This window comes from Typopeltis vanoorti, chromosome 2 (genome assembly GCF_054136105.1).
Source record: "Typopeltis vanoorti isolate ZY-2024b chromosome 2, IOZ_Tvanoo_1.0, whole genome shotgun sequence".
NCBI classification, from domain to species: Eukaryota; Metazoa; Arthropoda; class Arachnida; order Uropygi; family Thelyphonidae; genus Typopeltis; species Typopeltis vanoorti.
In genome coordinates this window covers 175297209-175316667 of record NC_143550.1, presented here as the reverse complement: position 1 = coordinate 175316667, position 19459 = coordinate 175297209, and the positions used below count along the sequence as shown (strand labels likewise).

At 37.4% G+C, this 19459-nt stretch overlaps 1 protein-coding gene across 1 annotated transcript in view; it reads left to right on the top strand.

Moving 5' to 3' along the window:
- LOC150109683 (caspase-6-like) overlaps positions 1-19459 on the top strand; it is a 272422-nt gene that overhangs the window by 229740 nt on the left and 23223 nt on the right. The window contains exon 7 of the mRNA XM_090413966.1: positions 4200-4338. Within this exon, the coding sequence (XP_090270092.1) occupies positions 4200-4338 (139 nt within the window). The remainder of the gene's footprint in view (positions 1-4199; positions 4339-19459) is intronic.

The following is a 19459-nucleotide window of genomic DNA, read 5'->3' as shown; positions in this document are numbered from 1 at the left end:
TCAAATATGATTCACGCAACGCATTGAACAAATGTAGTGTGAATCGTATTTGATTCATACGGCGGTCAACGTGTTAATAATAAATTACCAAGCAAATGGACAAAAAAAAATTGATCATGACAGAACTTTCCAAATTAGTTGCAAAATTACAGTAAACTGTAAGGTAAGGCACATAATTTAAAATGCCAATGCTTAAAATATAACTTGGATATACAGTTCAAATATTTAACATTTTTCATAACCAGCTGTCATAAAACAAAAAAAAAAAGCAATAGATTTAATTAATACATTCTAAAACATGAATTACTTTCGAACTATATTTTTAAGAGATCAAGGAATGCATCACAAATAATAACGTGTTCTATCTAAACTTAAGAGCTCATCAAATTTATCTTAAATTTATCAGGGTATTTTTAATGTGAATCCTACCCATTGTTAAAAGGATTAAATAACAAATATTTCCATGTGACTAGATGTTATGACTAGACTATTTGTATTAAAAGCATATGATTTCATGTGAAATTGCCCTAATCATAATAATAATAATATATATTATTATTATTATTATAAATAATATAACTTATTTTCTTGACCTCCATTGAATCACACAACTCATTGTGGGAGGTTAACACAGAGTCTACCATACCAGACCTTAAACTCATCCACAGTCTGCATGTTAATCGCCTTTTCAGGCGATGCATCCCTTTCTTCCTCCACTTCTTTCAATATAACTCCAAGTAAGTATGAAGCATCCCATCTGTGGATACCAAAATTTAAAACCCCACATTGAGTTGTATTAAACTGACATCCCCATTCATTGGCCCATCTTTCCATCTTATTGAAATCCTCTTGAAGAGCCAAAACATCAGCAATATTACTAACAACTCTTGCAAGCTTCACATCATCTGCAAATAGTTGAACATCTTCTTGTAGCCATGTGACAATATCATTGACATAATGATTGCACAGTAATGGTTCCAGAACTGAACCTTGTGGAACTTCACTTGTAACTTTCCTATTCTCTGATACTGCTCCCCATATACAATGTTGTGTAGCACCCTGTCAAATACCTTGGAAAAATCAAAAAAAAAAAAATTTATGATGTTACTTCACATGCAAACTTTTATTTGCTTAATATGATGATATACCACTTTGCTACTTATATATGGAAAATATAATTTCTGCATTGATTGCTCTTAGCATCTTCTCAAGTCTTGTTTCCACTCATGAAATCTCAATTGAGGTTGAATCCAGTCTAAAAAGTGACTCCTTCCATAACAGATGGCAAAATACATGTCCAAAAGGATGTATGTTTGCATTATAGGATACTAAGGCAATCTGATGCAAAACCATCTCTGTGTATTTTAAAGTAGTAGCTTATTCATGATTTTGCTTCATGCACAAACATTCCTTTGCTCAACACTTGGGGAAAAAAAAGTAAAAAATCAAGAATATATTTTTGTGCCAAGTATAATCTATCACTGTTAGTATTCAAGGAGCTCTAAAAAATGAAGCATAGCTAATTCTTCAACGTCAGTTTTCTTTTTATAGGTGAAACATTTCCCCATTTGTCGTCACTTGCCTATTAGAGACCTAGGTTCAAACCCAGTCTATAATAAAAGGACTTTATATAGGCAAGGATAAATACTTTTAGATGAAAGTAGCAGGATGTATTTTACTCTTGGAAATTCAAGTTTTTGCATCTGGAAAAGAGGCTGAGAATTCACAACTGAACAAACGTAATATGATGAGATGTTTAACAAATGATTCAATGCACAGGCTGTGTAGGGGGAAAAATGGTGTGAGTTTGATGGTAGAAAAGGATAAGAGAGATGGTCTGCACTTGAATGGATTTTGCATCAGGTGTCCAGAGAAATTATTTCTTGGAATGGGACTTAATGCAGAAAGTGAGAAAAACTAGATTATCTTAGGAACACTGAGGAATGTGTATGTAAGTTGAGCTAGGATGTACAAATATAATAGTTGATATGAGTGTTAATGAGCATGATTATGAATCTGCAGAAGGGATGGACTATGCTTTGGGTTCAAGCATTTTGAGTATGTTGGGGGAGGGGAGGATAGGAAGTTGCTCAACCGGGCCAATCAGAATGTATACTAAAGAAAAAAGAAAGTGAAGAGGTAACTTGTTATGCCTGTACATAAATGCCAAGAGCATTAGAAACAAAATGGGTGAGTTAATTGCTTTGGTGAATACATTGTTGCCTGAAAACTGTTGGCATTAAGATGTTTCTCCTACTGAAGTTGTGATTTTAAGAATATATACTATTATTACTATTATTACGGGCAACTCCAGGGAGTCATATAGGAGCATGCATAGTTATTATTATTACATAACACCTCCAGGGAGTCCAAAGACTCATCGAGGGAGGGAGGGCACCTGCTCTACAGCTCTGTCTCTGCCACTCAATCCACCAACTGACTGCAACTACACCAACGCCATCTACCGCTGACCACCACTAGCATTTCCAAAGACAATCACAAACATCCATGCCTACTGCGGGATTCGAACCCGCAGCCTTTTGGCTGGAGAGTGGATACGCTAACCACTCGGCCAGCCAGGCTAGTTATATTAATTTTATGTTGTTTATATTCATGCTCTTTTTCTAAATTAAAGTTTCTTTTTGTTATAAGGTGTCTGAAGACTAATCCTCTTAATAAGTTAATAGTTAATGTATTTATTTAGAAAATGTTTATGTGATGATCTCTAATATGAATCTGTTTGTAAGGTTAATTTGTAGTTTGGTTTCAGGTGTTTCCTTTTTGTTTTGAAGTTAAGAGTTAAATGACTCAAAGTTAAGGGAACAATCTACTAATGGTTAAGTTGACAGAATTACATGCGCAAGAAAGAAACTGAAGTTAAAATAAAAAATACTCCCCCCTCCCCCTATGGCAAATGTAAAGCAATATTTGGCACTGTCAGTGGCATTTGGAAAAAAAATTGACTTCCAAAGAAGCTTTATTATTATTATTATTATTATTATTATTCAGGCCTCCATGGAGTCAAAAGACTCATCGTGGGAGGTCCTTCCTAAGAACATACAGTCTGTCAAGACTCATCGAGGGGAGGTGCCCCCTAAGAAACACAAAGTCTATCATACCACTCTTTAAACTCATTGGCCGTTCTCGCCCTCACCACTCTATCAGGCAATGCATTCCATGGCTCAACCACCCTCCATGCAAAGAAACCACTCCTCACCCTTTTGCTCACAGTTTCCTTTCGTAACTTCCAGGTTTATCAGAGAATGGCTTGTCTATTGTTGATATTAGTAAGTGAACACTACATCACCCAAAATACTGTGGACATCATTGACTAATGGAAATGTGTTTCCTTTCAATTTCAACAGATGGGAAACTATGTAATCCAAAATCACCTGTGGAAATCAATAATGAAGGCCTGCACTGGTGTAAAGAACATTCTGACTAATCTGTAGAATGCTGGAAATCGATGCTTGGAACTATTACAGATTTCAACATGATTTTGATGATGATCTTATTGCTGGGGCACATCATCTCAACTTTAAAGTTTAGTAGTAGATGTGTAATTGTCTGGAGCTCTTACTTGTGATGTGGACCTAGATCTTTGGTTTGTAGTCTAAAAAAAGAAAGAACATTAACAGTTATGCAGTATTTCTAGATAATGTAATGCCTTCTTTATTTTGACAGTCTTATGTAACAGACTGATGCCTCTTTTGACAGGTGTTGTACTGATATGATTTGTGGAAAATTAAGTGAAAAAACTTGACTTCATGTACTAGTCCTGATCTCATGTTGAAGGAGGAGTGGTCTGAAATACCTGAATTGTATTATCATGCAGCAGAGAGTCATACTTACAAAGATGGAGCGTGATCAGGCCCAAAGGAAATCCACATTTTATTGAGAACGTTAGCGATGTAGCTGTCTGAAATATTGGAGCCGAGAAGTGGTTTGAAAAAGTTTCATGTTTTGTTCTAGAACAAGATTTTTGGAATATATAATCCTTAGCCCACTTAATAAACATACTCTAAGTTTACACCTTTTATGGTTGGGATTCACATAAAATATAAGTGCTGTTCCAGTACTTGTCTCAGCATTAATGTACATCTGATCCATATTAGTCATTTCATTGATTATGTGTAAAAAATTAATAAAATGTGTTACAAATTATAATTTTCTGAAAATAAACTTTATATCTATTATAGCCGTTACTTCAAAATCAGATATGTCATCTGATGCAGTTACTAGTTATGAGTCTAGAATTACTTTACCAGTATCAAATATCCAAGTTGAATCTGTACCATTATTTGCTGATATTCTAGTACACATAGCAACAGTTGAGGAGTAAGTATTGCTAAGTGGAACACTTTTAGTTTTTACCAGTAAATGTTGTTAAATAACACAATTAAAGAATAATTTATTTGTTCTTTTATATGCCCTATTTTTGTAATATCTGATTAAGTTATCTAGTATTTTTTAAAGAAATTATTAATTTAATTTGATTTTGTGAGATCTGCTTCTTTCCTTTAAATGCTTTATACCTTCTGTGCCAAAATGGTTTATTGTGCATCTCTTGGTTAAAATCCTGTCTTCGATGGTTTTAGATTAGATGTCAGAAGAATATTCAGGTTAGAAAGATTTGGATAGCACAGTGATTAAAAAAAAAAAAAAACCTCAATAGACATACAGTCAGGAATACATATCCATACTTGAAGTAGAAAAAGCTACCAAAGGCTTGAAATGTGGAAAGGCAGCAGCAGTAGATGATATTCGACCAGAAATGCTGAAGTATGGTGGTATAAAAGTCTTACAGTGGCTGCACTGCATAGTTCAGAAGGATGAATTCCTGATGATTGGAGTAGAGCTCTAATAGTACCCATATATAAAAAGGGAAATAAAACTGAATGTGAGAATTACAGAGGTATTTCCCTACTGAGTGTTCCGGGCAAGATTTGCAAGTATACTTGAGAAATGGTTGAGAAGAATTGTGGAAGAAAATCTTGATGAAGAACAAGCTGGATTCAGGCCAAATAGAGGCTGTCAGGATCAGATCGTCACTTTACGACAATAGTTGAGAAAGCATGGGAATATAACAAAGATCTATATTTTTAAGTTTTGTCGATCTGGAAAAGGCATACGACAAGGTGCCCAGAGAGAAGCTATTCAATACACTACAGTTATATGGTGTCAATGGGACATTATATCAAGCAATACTTAGTCTTTATTTGAGTTGTAAGTCAGCAGTTAGAACTGAAGGAAGTACAGGAAGATGGTTTAATGTTGAATCTGGTGTGAGACAAGGATGTACATTATTCCCTCTGTTATTCATTATCTATATGGGTCACATTATGAAGGAAAGTGGTATTAAACATGATATCAGAATTGGAGATCTTAATATCAGCTCTTTGCTTTATGTGGACGATGTTATACTTCTAAATAAATCCGCTTCAAGTTTGCAAGATTCCATGACTAAATTGAATAACTGTTTTAATAGATATGGAATGAAGGTCAGCAATAAAAAGACAAAGACAATGAAAATAGGCAGAATCATTGAAAATGTCAACTGTGTTTTGAATGGGGAACCTGTGGAACAAGTAAAACATTTCAGCTACTTAGGCACGATTTTTAGTGAAGATGGTAAATTAAATATGGAAATAGACAACAGAATCAACAAAGCTGGTATGGTAGGAAGTCAATTGAATAAATTCATATGAAATAAGAGAGAAATTAGTCGGAACACTAAATTAGCTGTATTAACTTATGGATCGGAGAGTTGGGTCAGAAGTAAAACACTTGACCAAAGAATGGAGACTGCAGATATGAGAGTCCTGAGAAAGATTAGAGGCATGAACAGATGGCATCAATGGCAATATCATATTAAAAACAAGGATATTAGGAAAGAACTTGACGTCAGCATCCAGGAATGCATTAGCAGAGCTAATCTCAGGTGGTATGGTCACTTGAACAGAATGGGCGAGGAAAGATTAGCAAAAGAAGTGTTCTCTGCCAGGTTGGCAGGAAAACGACCCAGAGGTAGACCAAGATATAGGTGGATTGATACAGTACAAAGTGCCTTAGACGATAGAAATATAAGATCTGATAATGTTGGAGTCTTGACAAGTAACAGACTGATTTGGAGGAAAATTGTAGATAGGAAGTTAGTAATGGTGTAAATTTTTCATGTAGTACTATCATATCCTGTACACCTCTTGAGGGTACATGTCAGGAATTTGATGATGATGAAAGATTTGGAAGATTTGTACGAGGAATATGACACAAAGAATGAAAATACCTGATTCAGGATCATATGAGAAAAATATGTTTACTTAAATGCAAGGTTTTAGAACAAAAAGGATAAGATAACTAAAGCAAGAAAGAAGAATCGGAGCATTTTGGGAATCTTCTTGTTACTTAAAATTAATGTAAAGCATCCTCTACTGCAGTTGGTAACAATGATGATGTCATTTGAATAAAAAAGATGTGAATTCAAAGGTTATCTTGGAATGCAAGAAACATTTGTAAAGGTTTTTCAGCTGAAGATGAATTAACTGGTTCTCATTATATTATTATTATGTGACACCTCCGAGGAGTCTAAAGACCCATTGAGGGATGGCACCTACTCTACAACTTTCCGTCTCCACCACTCAATCCACCAACTACAGCGAACCGCAACTACCATCATCATCTACACCAACGCCATCTACTCCCTACCACCACCACTAGTATTTTCACAGATAATCACATACATCTATGCCCACGGCATGATTCAACCCACAGCCTTTTGGCTGGAGTGTGGATGCACTAACCACTAGGCCAACCAGGCTGGCTGGGGGCTGGCAGGACCTCCTAGTGGCAGCTGGATTTTTTCTACCAGAAACTCAGGTTTTTCTCTGTACAAAGCAAACAATCTGGCAAGAGAGAGAGAGAGACAGCATATAATGGATATAAAATTAATCACCTTGTGATGGCTAAAGTTATCTATGAGAATCCAACTTTACTATAGCATATTTGGACCAGTATGTAAAGGTATATTGAAATATATGCATGCACATACACACAAGGAACTGCACCCCTTTTAAAATTTAACACATGTAAACAATCAACATCTCAGGATACAGCTCACATTAGAAAAAGAAAACAGGCTCTCCTTCCTATACACTTTAATTACACATTAGCCTGATGGATCCCTAGCATTCTCTGTTTACAGAAAACCCATGTGCACACAGGTAGATACATTCACAAACAATCACACCATCCCCCCCCCCTCTCAACAGTATGGGATTATTAAAACTTTCAGATAGTTCAGATAACTGCCCTCTCCACAGAACTGGACTACATTCACAAAAACTTCTTATCCAATGGCTACAATTTCCACCATATCCAAAAAAAAAAATTAAAACCCCAAACTCACATGCACACTCCCTCCCCCTGTCCATAACAGAGACTACACCAAAACTATCACTATTCCATATATTCAATGCACATCTGAAAAACGAAGAAAACTCTTTAAAAAAAATACAACCTTGGAACCACTTACAGACCAGATAAAAATATTAGCATCACTTATTTGCTCCACCAAAGACCAGCTGCAGTCTATAGACCTGCCAGGTGTTTACTGGGTTTGTAGTCGTAAACTATCCTACTGTGTGCCAAACAGATAGGACAGCCAACATCAGAATTGCTGAACATAAGGACTATATCCATTTCCATAACCACAGCCACTCAAGACTTGCTGATCATGTTTCGGACATGATTATTTTTATTTCATATTTATATTTGTTCCACTGCAGCAAATATAAATATGAAAGACTGAATCTTCTTTTTGCCTTAAAAAAACTATCCTGACCTCAACATACTTGTTACATAGAACTGTGTCAAATTTGGGAAGCTCTCATTCTCTGTACTTCAGCTAAACAGCCAAGGCTGCCCAATTTAACTCACTAGGGGACACTATTTAGGACTTAGGCTTTCTCTCAGTTGACATGCCTCAGCCTTGTTGCTTAGTGTAGTGCCTGTGCATGCACATATCTTATTATAATTTGTTCCTTGATGATGGCAGTTAACGGTACAGTTAACGGTATAATTTATAAATACCGGAATCAGATATGGTAAGTGGGATTGAGTGTAATGGGTATACTATTTTTAGGAATGACAGAAGAGATAGGAAAGGAGGAGGAGTGCTATTAATAATATCAGGTGACTTAAGTCCAGTTAGGGTAGAAACACAAGAAAACAATAATGGTAACAATGTCCCATTTAGTGGTGAGTTTGAGTTTATCTGGTGTGAAGTGGTGGTTAACAGAATGAAATATATGGTGAGGGTGTTGCTACAGACCTGGCAGTTGGAGGGGACAAAGCAATGCATCGCGTATTTAGGCTTATGGGTGCCAAACAAATGATCATTATTGGTGACTTTAATCTTCCAAACGTTGATTGAGTAGAAGAGAAATCTCATGATAAGAAAGAAGAGGAATTTATTGAATTATTGTGAGACAACTTTCTCAAGCATCATGTGAAAGAAGGAACTCGGGGTCAAAGAGTGTTGGATTTGCTCATAGCATCAGAAGGGATCTCTGTCAAGAATATGGCTATTATTTTACCACTGTTAAAATATCGTGTGTTTGTTCTTTTACTTTAATTTTCTTTAATATCTGTACCTTAATTTGTCTTGTATGATTTCCAATTGAACCTCCTTGTTGCTTTATCATTAACAATGTTAATTCTATCTTATGGCTGCAAATAGTAAGGATCATGTGTGCAAGACGTCAAGAACAAAGAAAGTGCTTTGGGCTGGAGCCAAATTCTTTGTCTGATTTACTAGTATTTTATTCTAATTTTAAATTTTGGAAAATTTGTTTTTAAATCAGCTGCGCTACCAAAATTGTAGGATAAGAGAAATATCTCCCTCCGTAGAATAGAGCACCCAGTATGACACACAGCTCCTCTCTCTCTCCAACTAATCTATATACCAAATTACCTATATATATATTTCTTACTCTGCAGTCGTGGCAATATCTACTTCAAGACACACAGGTTCGATTTTATGAGTAGTGCATTGGACTTAGAAATTGGCAAGTTATTTTGAAAATAAAACAGTTTATTCATTACTAAGTAAAGATACACAATTTACAGATATTAAATTCACTTAATTTTTATAAGTAAGCTCTAACTAACAACTCTATAAAGTTATCCAATCATATCCCACAACCATCTGAACATTTCTGTTTAGGACCACGTGTCTAGAATTTTACCCCCCCCCCCCTCTTAGCTGTATATACATTCCGATCGTCAACATATAATAAAAACACACTTAAGGAATTTCTACATAATAAACTCAAGCAGTTTCACAATAATTTGAGCTAGGCTTTTTCTTACATGGAATTAATTAATCCAGATATTAGCTCAAGGCCTAAAGTTCTGCAACATTAACTTTAAATCAATTTCATTCATCAATTTAAACCACTGTCACAATCTAAGTTGGTTTCTGACTAAATGGAAAGTTCTTACTTTTCACGAAGTCTGGTTTTCTCAGGTTGTTTCGAGCGATTATCTCTTCTTCCCGTTAGACCTTGTCACTGCACTAGGACATCCCTTTCGAAAATTACAAGACTTCTTCCTTGTTATCAGCAGACAAATTAATTACTACAGCTTGGACATTTGGCATCTGGTTCCTCTTAATACGACTTGCTTTAACTTCATCGTTCTCCTGGCCTTTGCTTCTTGAATGAAGGTCTCCGATTAAGATAACGATTCATCACCTACTCTTCTAGTGAAGCTTAGTTGCTGTTTCTGAACATCGTACTTTTCCCAGAACACCTCTGCTTACGATGACTTTGATACCGTCATGAGTCCAAACTCTACCGCCCGAACTCCAATTGACTTCCTTGTCCACGAATGGAAACTCCACTCCGGAACATACCCAAAACTCGAACTCCCAGGAACGGAAAAAACCAAAAGCCTGTCTCGACGTAGCACACTGCTATTTATTTTGTTCCGATGACCTTTTTCTTTTCTTACGTAGTAATTCCCTGTGACCCTTTGATGTTCTGCACCCATCACCCTCATCGATCGGTGTACTCAGAGGGTGCACTCCCCCGTGTAATTTCGGCCTTCACTTTGGAGTGTCTTCAGGTCATGACTTAATCCCTTAATCTGTCTGGAATTTTAGTTGACTAGAGGTATGCTTGGACACAATTTACTTCGTGTAATTTCCTTTGTTCTTACACAAGCTTTTTGATTTCACAATATTCAATAACTTCAAAAAATTATTATTTCCAAGTTAATTAACTTGGAAATTTATTTCTAAGTTAATTAACGTGATTAATACACAATATTTTCTATTAATACACAAGTATTTTTAGTGGGACTTAGCATACTTGTAAAATCTGTATAAAAGGTATTTTAATACAAAATTCCTTTTTTTAAGATTACACCACCAATTGGTGACAGTGATCATGCTTTACTTTCTTGGGAAGTAGCTAATTGTATTGATGCTCCGATTAAAACAGGTTACATGCTGAACTATAAAGCTGGAAATTATGATCAACTTAGGAGAATGCTATCTTTGGTCCCATGGCTGTTATTGAATAGGAAAAATGCATGGGAATCTTTGAATAAGTGCTTAAATGAGGCAGTATCTGAATGTATCCCTAGTGTTCGAAGAATAAATAGGTTGGGAGTGAAATAGATGTGCAACCTTATTAAACAAGAGATCCACAAAAAGATGATGATGTGGAAAGAATATCGTGAAAATAAGAGTGAAAGAAGTTATGAAATACATAAAGCTCAGGCTAGAAAAGTAACAAGTATTGTGAGGAAAGCTAATCGGAATAAGAAAAGAAATTGGCCATTCAAGCTAAAGGCAGTCCAAAAGAATTTTATTGTCATAGCCCCTAGTGAAAGAAAGAATGGATGTGGAAGAATAACTTTATTGAATGCGGAGGGTACTCGAGTGTCGGAAGCTAATGAGATTTAGCTAATGAGTGCTCACTTTACTAAGATATATCAACTAGGTGTATGTAACATGGTGCACAGTGCTACTATTACATTGGATGAAGAGTTAGAGATTCATGAAAATGAGGTGGAAGAGCTGTTGCATAACCTGGATAAGAATTTATCTATAGAGTCAGATGGAATATCAGTCCATTTCTGCAGGAATGTTCAGCCGAATTGGCTACACCTTTCACATGTTTGTATAACTTGAGTCTCAGCTCAGGAATGATACCACAGGAATGGAAGGAATCTATGATAGTTCCATTGCACAAGAGTGGTGCAAAAAAATGATGTCTAACTACTGACCTGTCAGTATCTCTGGTGTGGTAGTGAAGATTTTAGAGATGGTGGTAAGAACTCGCATACAGAAATGGGTAGAGAAACATGCTATACTCTGCAAGGAACAGCATGGGTTTACTAAAGGAAGGTCATATTTTATAACAATGTTACCGCTGAGTTGGATAAAGGGAATGGATACACTATGATAATGTTGGATTTTTCTAAGGCATTTGATAGGATACCACATGAAAGGCTGTTGCATAAAATGGGGAATATGGGATTGGAATATAAACTCTTGACTTGGATCAAAGGATGGTTGACAGACAAATATCAAAAAGTGGTATACACTGGGTGTGAATCTGCCAGATTTAAGGTGACCAGTGGTGTAACTCGGGGTCCAGTTCTTGGGCCATTATTGTTCAGTCTATACATCAATGACATTAGGAAGGATCTGACATCAGATGTGCAATTGTTTGCTGATGATGTCAGGGCTAGGCAGGACAATCAGGGATGCTACTGGTATTCAGCAATTACAAAATGATTTGAATAGACTGGAAATTTGGGCAAACAAAAATGGCTATCAGTTTAATGTTAGTAAGTGTAAAGTTATGCACTCTGGCATGATTAGAGTTAAAGTGGCATATTATATAAGCTGGGTTATGCTACAAGAAACTGAAGAGGCAAGGGATCTTGTCATATTAGTGAATAGGAATTTAAAGTTCAAAGGTCACATACCAAAAGCTGTAAATACAACTCGGAGGATAATTGCGATGTTGAAGTGAACCTTGACATGTAAGGATAAGGAATTAATTTTGCCTCTTTATAAGACTTTGATAAGATCACACCTGGATTATTGTGTGCAGATTTGCTCTCCTAGGTTCCAAGAAGATAAAGAAGCTGTGGAAAGGGTGCAAAGAAGAGTTACAAAGATTATATCTGGATTATGGGATTTATGTTATGAAGACGTGTGTGTAGAGGCTTAAGTGCTGTGAGGACATCATGTTGGAGGCTTAATGGATTTTTACAACACTCAAAAAGAATTAAAATAGAATATAATACTTCCTATATTTCGTCCTAGTCACTAGGACATCTATGGGGATTACAAAAACAATTAATGTAATATATACATAAATAACAAACAATACTAAGCCCAACCACGTGGGTGACACTAAAGTCCTATCTAGGTAGAGCGCCCTCTAAGGGCAGTAGTAGGTGGCCTGGAATATAAGGTGGGAACTCTGGTGATGAGTGTTTCCCAAATCTTCGGAAGCTTAATGCAACCATATTTATTGAGATTTGGTTGGTTTTTGAGAGCTGCTGCTGCTTCTAAGAAAAGTCTCTCTTTCTTGAATTTGCTGTGGTGGAGCATGGTGGTTTTCTTCCATGATACTCTGTGGGTGGTGTCCAAAACATGGTCAGCCAAGCCTGAATGGCCATAGTGGTGTTTGAAGATGTAAGACTTGTGTTCCTCTAGACGGATGGATGCTGATCTGCCTGTCTGTCCAAAGTACGCCAGCTTACAGGAGCAGGGTACTTTGTAAACTCCAGGCAGAGAGAGAGGAGGGAGCTGATCTTTTGTAGAACGGATAAGGGTAGCCAGGTTGCAGTGGGGCTTATATGCTGTGTGTAGATTGTACTGTTTTAGTATCTTGGCTATTTTTTCAGATGTGCCACGGATGTAGGGTATGGTGATGGCATTTTTAATTCCTGTTGACGAGAAGGAAGGGGAATGGGGGAGGAGTTGATTATTTTTTTGATACTGTGGTCGCTGTAGCCATTGGAGAGGAAAGTGCTGTGTATGTGGTTAAGCTCATTAGTGAGGGCGGTTTTCCACTGGAACAAAGATTGTGGGCTCTCTTGGTGAGAGTTTTAATAATGCCATATTGTTGAGAGGGGTGGTGGTGGGAGAGTTTGTGAATGTATCTGCCTGTGTGTGTGGGTTTTCTGTATACGGTGAAGGTAAGTGTATCATTAGGCAGGCGTGTAACTAAGGTGTCTAGGAAGGGTAAACAATTGTTCTTTTCCTTTTCCATAGTGAACTGGATTCTTGGATGTAGACTATTAAGATGACTGAGGAAGGAGTCTAACGTGTCTGGGCCATGAGGCCAAATAGAGAACACATCATCTACATATCTTAGCCAGATAGAAGGTTTGAGCGGGGCTGAGTCTATGGCTTGTTTTTCGAAATCTTCCATATAGAAATTGGCAAGGGGGGGTGAGAGGGGGGAACCCATGGCAGTTCCCTCTATCTGCTTGTAGATTTTGTTGTTCCAAGAGAAATATCCAGAGTTAATGGCAAAGGAAAGGGGATCTAAGATGTCAGAGGGAAAAACGTTTTCTAAGAGAGATAAGGTGTCAATTAAGGGAATATTGGTAAACAAAGAGGAGATATCAAAGCTTACCAATATGTCTGTCTTCTTCAAGGTTAAATTTTCTGTGAGGGCTTTAAAGTGGGTCGAGTTTTTTATATAGGAAGGGGACCTTCCGGTGAGGGGATCAGAGAGTTTGCCAGCTGTTTAGATAGTCTATAGCAAGGTGCATTGGTAGCATCTACTATAGGCCTGAGTGGGGAATTGGGTTTGTGGATTTTTGGTAAACCGTATATTCGGGGGGGGGGGGGGGGACGGGAGCGGAAAGGTTTAAGTTTTTTCGTGACATCTGGGGGTCAGGAAGATACTTTTTTGAGTAAAATTTTAAGTTTCTTAACTTGTGTTTTCGTGGGGTCGTGTTCTAGCGGGATGTAGGTAGCACGATCGCGGAGGATAATGTTCATTTTACGCTTATATTCATTGGTATTAAGAACGACTGTAGCATTACCCTTATCCGCTCTGGTGATGACGATACTTTTTTCTTTACGTAGTTTCAGGAGAGCCGTGCGTTGGGCATATGATAAATTACTTTTTGGCGGAGAAGAATGGGCGAGGATATTGGCTACGTCAAGTCTGATGTTGTTAGCTATCTCCGACGGTAAGCGACCGATTCCACGTTCAATGTTCACCATTATGTCAAGCACCGGCACTTCCTTCGGAGCGACGGCAAAATTATGGCCGAGGCAAAGAGCGCTGACGGCATCGTCTTTGAGCCTTTTGGAAGAGAGGTTTATCACTGTCTGGAGCGGTTGAATTTGTGGTTGTGGTTTGTTTTTCACAAGGTTGCTAAATTTCTTGATGTGTTTATTTTTTATTTTTTCGAATTCTCTCTGTGCGGAAGTTTCCGAAATGCCAGAAAGAATCGACCAAAGTTCAGGGTTAAAAACGGTGGAGAGCTCTGAATGTAAGGAGCCAATGGCGGCGTTCGTCACTGCGAGGGTAGCACATGTAGAGGCGATTTGCTCGCGGAGTAATGCCTGGCTGGCATGGTTATATATACGAAGTGCTTTTTTAGAATGGAAATTGATCTTCATTTTAACGCAGTTTGGTATCACTCTTGTGTCCCGACATCGTTTTAAAAAGGCCAGCCTATTTAGTTGCCTAGATAGTCGTAGTTTTGACTTACCGTATTGCTTGGATTTGCGTGCTAGTTCTTCTCCATGGATGATTAGAATACGTGTGTAGAGGCTTAAGTGCTGTGAGGACATCATGTTGGAGGCTTAATGGTTTTTTACAACACTCAAAAAGAATTAAAATAGAATTTAATATTTCCTATATTTCGTCCTAGTCACTAGGACATCTACGGGGATTACAAAAACAATTAATGTAACATATACACAAATAACAAACAATACTAAGCCCAACCACGTGGGTGACACTAAAGTCCTATCTAGGTAGAGCGCCCTCTAAGGGCAGTAGTAGGTGGCCTGGAATGTAAGGTGGGAACTCTGGTGATGAGTGTTTCCCAAATCTTCGGAAGCTTAATGTAACCATATTTATTGAGATTTGGTTGGTTTTTGAGAGCTGCTGCTGCTTCTAAGAAAAGTCTCTCTTCACCATACCCTATATCCGTGGCACATCTGAAAAAATAGCCAAGATACTAAAACAGTACAATCTACACACAGCATATAAGCCCCACTGCAAACTGGCTACCCTTATCCGTTCTACGAAAGATCAGCTCCCTCCTCTCTCTCTGCCTGGAGTTTACAAAGTACCCTGCTCCTGTAAGCTGGCGTACTTTGGACAGACAGGCAGATCAGCATCCATCCGTCTAGAGGAACACAAGTCTTACATCTTCAAACACAACTATGGCCATTCAGGCTTGGCTGACCATGTTTTGGACACCACCCACAGAGTATCATGGAAGAAAACCACCATGCTCCACCACAGCAAATTCAAGAAAGAGAGACTTTTCTTAGAAGCAGCAGCAGCTCTCAAAAACCAACCAAATCTCAATAAATATGGTTGCATTAAGCTTCCGGAGATTTGGGAAACACTCATCACCAGAGTTCCCACCTTACATTCCAGGCCACCTACTACTGCCCTTAGAGGGCGCTCTACCTAGGACTTTAGTGTCACCCATGTGGTTGGGCTTAGTATTGTTTGTTATTTGTGCATATGTTACATTAATTTTTTTGTAATCCCCGTAGATGTTCTAGTGACTAGGACGAAATATAGGAAGTATTAAATTCTATTTTAATTCGTTATGAAGACAGATTGAGAGTATGTGGATTGCAGGCTCTGGTTAACAGGAGAAAGAGGAGTGATATGATAGAGGTCCATAAACTTTTGAATGGGTGTTATAGGATATCAACTGATGAAATTTTTCGTTATGTGGAAAGTGGGGAGAGATCACGGGGATATCTATGGAAGTTAAATTTATTTGCAGTCAAGAAAGAGCTAGGTTTTTCTCCCAGAGAGCAGTGCGTGAGTGGAATAATTTGCCCTTAGGGGTAGTGAGTGCATCTACAGGCAGATACATTCACAAACTCTCCCACCACCACCCCTCTCAACAATATGGCATTATTAAAACTCTCACCAAGTGAGCTGGTTTGCTGGTTTGGGTGATTTATAGCCTCCCCTCGATGAGTCCTTGACTCCCTGGAGGTCTCACATAATATTACATAACAGTAATACTGGTTGAAGGATAATCTCTTTGCTTCCTAACTTAAGTTTGAATTCATCTGTTTCATGGATGTTTTGCAAAATATTTTTGATCAGGTAATGTTCGTTGCCCATTGTGAGAACACAACCCTATTTCTTGGAAACTAGAAGTAGCTTGAGAAGTATATGTTTGGTGTTTAGATAATTTTCAGATTGACTCACTAAGGTACCAACTGGTATGTGTTATAACTTTACAAGGGTGGAATTGATCTTTAAAAAAAAAAAAAAAAAAAAAAAAAACTTTCAAACTCTCTTCAGTTGGAAAATTTATGTGTTTGTGTACACACATGTACACTATATGCTGTTTTGTACCAATGGCTTTGTTAGTTTTTTTTTGTGCTGGTGTTTCGTGAGGGTTGGTTCTTAATTTTGAATATGACTTTGAATATGCTTCCTTGTGGCCAGGGATCCTAAATTTCTCCCTGGGACATGGACTCTAACAAATTTATTTGTTCTGCACCAGTTAGAATTGTCTATCATAACAAACTTGAGGCCCTTTCCCTGATCTAGATAACTATCCTCCTGCTTTACTCTAATCAGGCAGGATAGTTTCCGAATTTTGGGAGATTTCAGTCATGCCCTTTTCTAGCCTTAATATTACTTAATCACTCTTTCCCCTTTTTCACACAGTCCGTATTTTGGTGAGTGGAAATGTCATTCTCAAACACAATTCGATGACCAGGATTCAACTACAAACATAAAGTTTTATTTTACACTATCAGTATACATGAAACATAAATCATTCAATTCGTTAATTCCTTTAAATTAGACTAAACACTTTAAGTAGCATTACATGACAATTTCAGAATATGACATATCTATTATCTTCTAAGAGAGGGCATGCACATAGTTATATACTAAGAATTGTCTAGACATGTATCTTTAGGGAGACAGCTAAGGTAACATACACATAAAAATTCTTTTGCAAAGATCACATAACATGGCTCTTTGGACTACCAGTCCAATGTCCCTAAAAGTTCCACTAACTAACAAAATAGTCTGTCTTCCTTTCTGCAAATGTGCTTAAACCAAATTTTTCATTCAACGCTCCCTCTTGAACTTTAGATAGGTCAAAATTACCTTACCATTTCTTGCAGCATGCAGTCTTACTCAATCACCACGTGCGAGTCACGTGCATATCCTGGTTGGACCTTTGTTCACTCTGCAGACTGCTTTCCCATCTCATGGATTGACATGCACTGGATTTTTGCCATCATTGGGAAACATCTAAGGTGCTTGTCTGGAACCTTCTGTACCTATAGAAAGGACATCACGGATCGGTTCATTTTGGATCCGAGTCCCTTTTTCGTCGGTCTGCACTTGGAGGTTTCCTTGTCAGACCTCCTTCTCACGTCATACTTCTTTCACCTTCTTCCTCCTTCTCTCGGTTTTCCGACCATCAACTCCCTTTTTCACCTGCAGCTACAGTCACGGTTGCATCGAAGACTTTCATCTCGAACCCGTGAGTGAGCTCCTCCCAGGGAATTTGTAAAATCTTGCTTGTAAGGTTCAACAATGGGTTTATCAAGGTCATGACTCTTGATAAACCTGACTAAGATACCTTATGGCTCTTAGTCATCACTGTGGCATGCACAGTTTCATAGAATCTGTCCTTGGGTTGATTGTCAACATTCCCCTCTTTTTTTATTTTTGTTGCAATTTACACGTTATTCTTCTGTTCCTGTTTACACATATTATTTTCCACTTCCAATTTACACACATATATTTCCCTTCTACTTCACATATTTTAATATTTTACAACGTTTCCTCTCCATTGGTTGAATAGATATACACTTAATAGACAATTATATGATATACTTCACCCCCTTTCCTTATTTCTTTCTAGTACAATTTTCACCAGCAGTACAGGTATTTTCTTTATTTAGGCTCCATTCTTGTTAGATCCTGAATGACGGTCTGTCTAGCAGAGGCAGGCCTCATTCACGATCTAACAGCTTCTAGTTAATAAAAACTATTCATATTCATGTTTCTATTTTTATATGAGACTTCTTCAGGTGTGAAAGAGACAAAATATCAATGTAGAAAACTTGCAAACAGTAAAAGATTAGAATGGTGACAACAAAGACAGTCTTGTGTAATATTGACAAAACTAGCCATGTAGATAATAAATAACTAAAGTTATTTCCTGTTAACATTTTTCCACTTTTAGTCATATGAGTATTTCCATATATGTGCATATACTGGCTATGTTGACTATGTTTACATTCACCTGTGTGTGTGTGTGTGTGTGTGTGTGTGTGTGTGTGTGTGTGTGTGTGTGTGTGTGTGTGTGTGTGTGTGTGTGTGTGTGTGTGTGTGTGTAAAACCTTATACTAATGTATCTCTAGCATGCAGCTCGTATTTCTTGAAATCCGTTTTTTGAATTTTGTTTACATTGAAAGTCATCTGAAAGTTTCAGATCAAAATATTTTGTTATATATATGTTAGTAATAAACTTTCTTTTTCTTTGTGTTCATTATTGTCTGACTGGGAAGTCAAGGACTCATTGAGGGAGGCCTTAGATCATACATTCCAGTTACCTTAGTATCCCATGCAATACTAAGGCAACTGATGTGAATATAGTTTCTTGGCAAGTTTAGTTTAATTCGCAACCAAGTGAAAAAAAACTTTATACTCTCAATCTGTCCTCATAATCTACCTTCTGTAATCCTAATGCAATCTTTGTAACTCTTCTGTGCACCCTTATCACAGTTTCTTTAACCTTGTGAACCCAAGAGACCAAATTTGTGCACAGCAGCCTAGGTGTGGTCATATCAAGGCCTTGTATAGAGGCAATATGACTATCCTTACATGTGAATGTTCATTTCAACATAACAATTATCCTCTGAGTTGTATTTGCAATTTTTGCTATGTGACCCATTAGTCTTCAATTTCCTATCCACCATAGCTACAAGATCCCTAGCCTCACCAGTTTCTTGTCACATAATTCCACCAATATAATATACTGTTGGAAATCTCATGACACAAATGCACAAATTTACACCTAGTAACATTGGATAGGTAGCCATTATTTGCCCATCTTATCTTAGATGGGCAAATAATTCCATCTTATTCAAATCATTCTGTAAGTGCTAGATATCAGTAGCATCCCTGATTGCCCTGTCTATCTTTGCATCATCATCAGCAAACAATTGAAGATC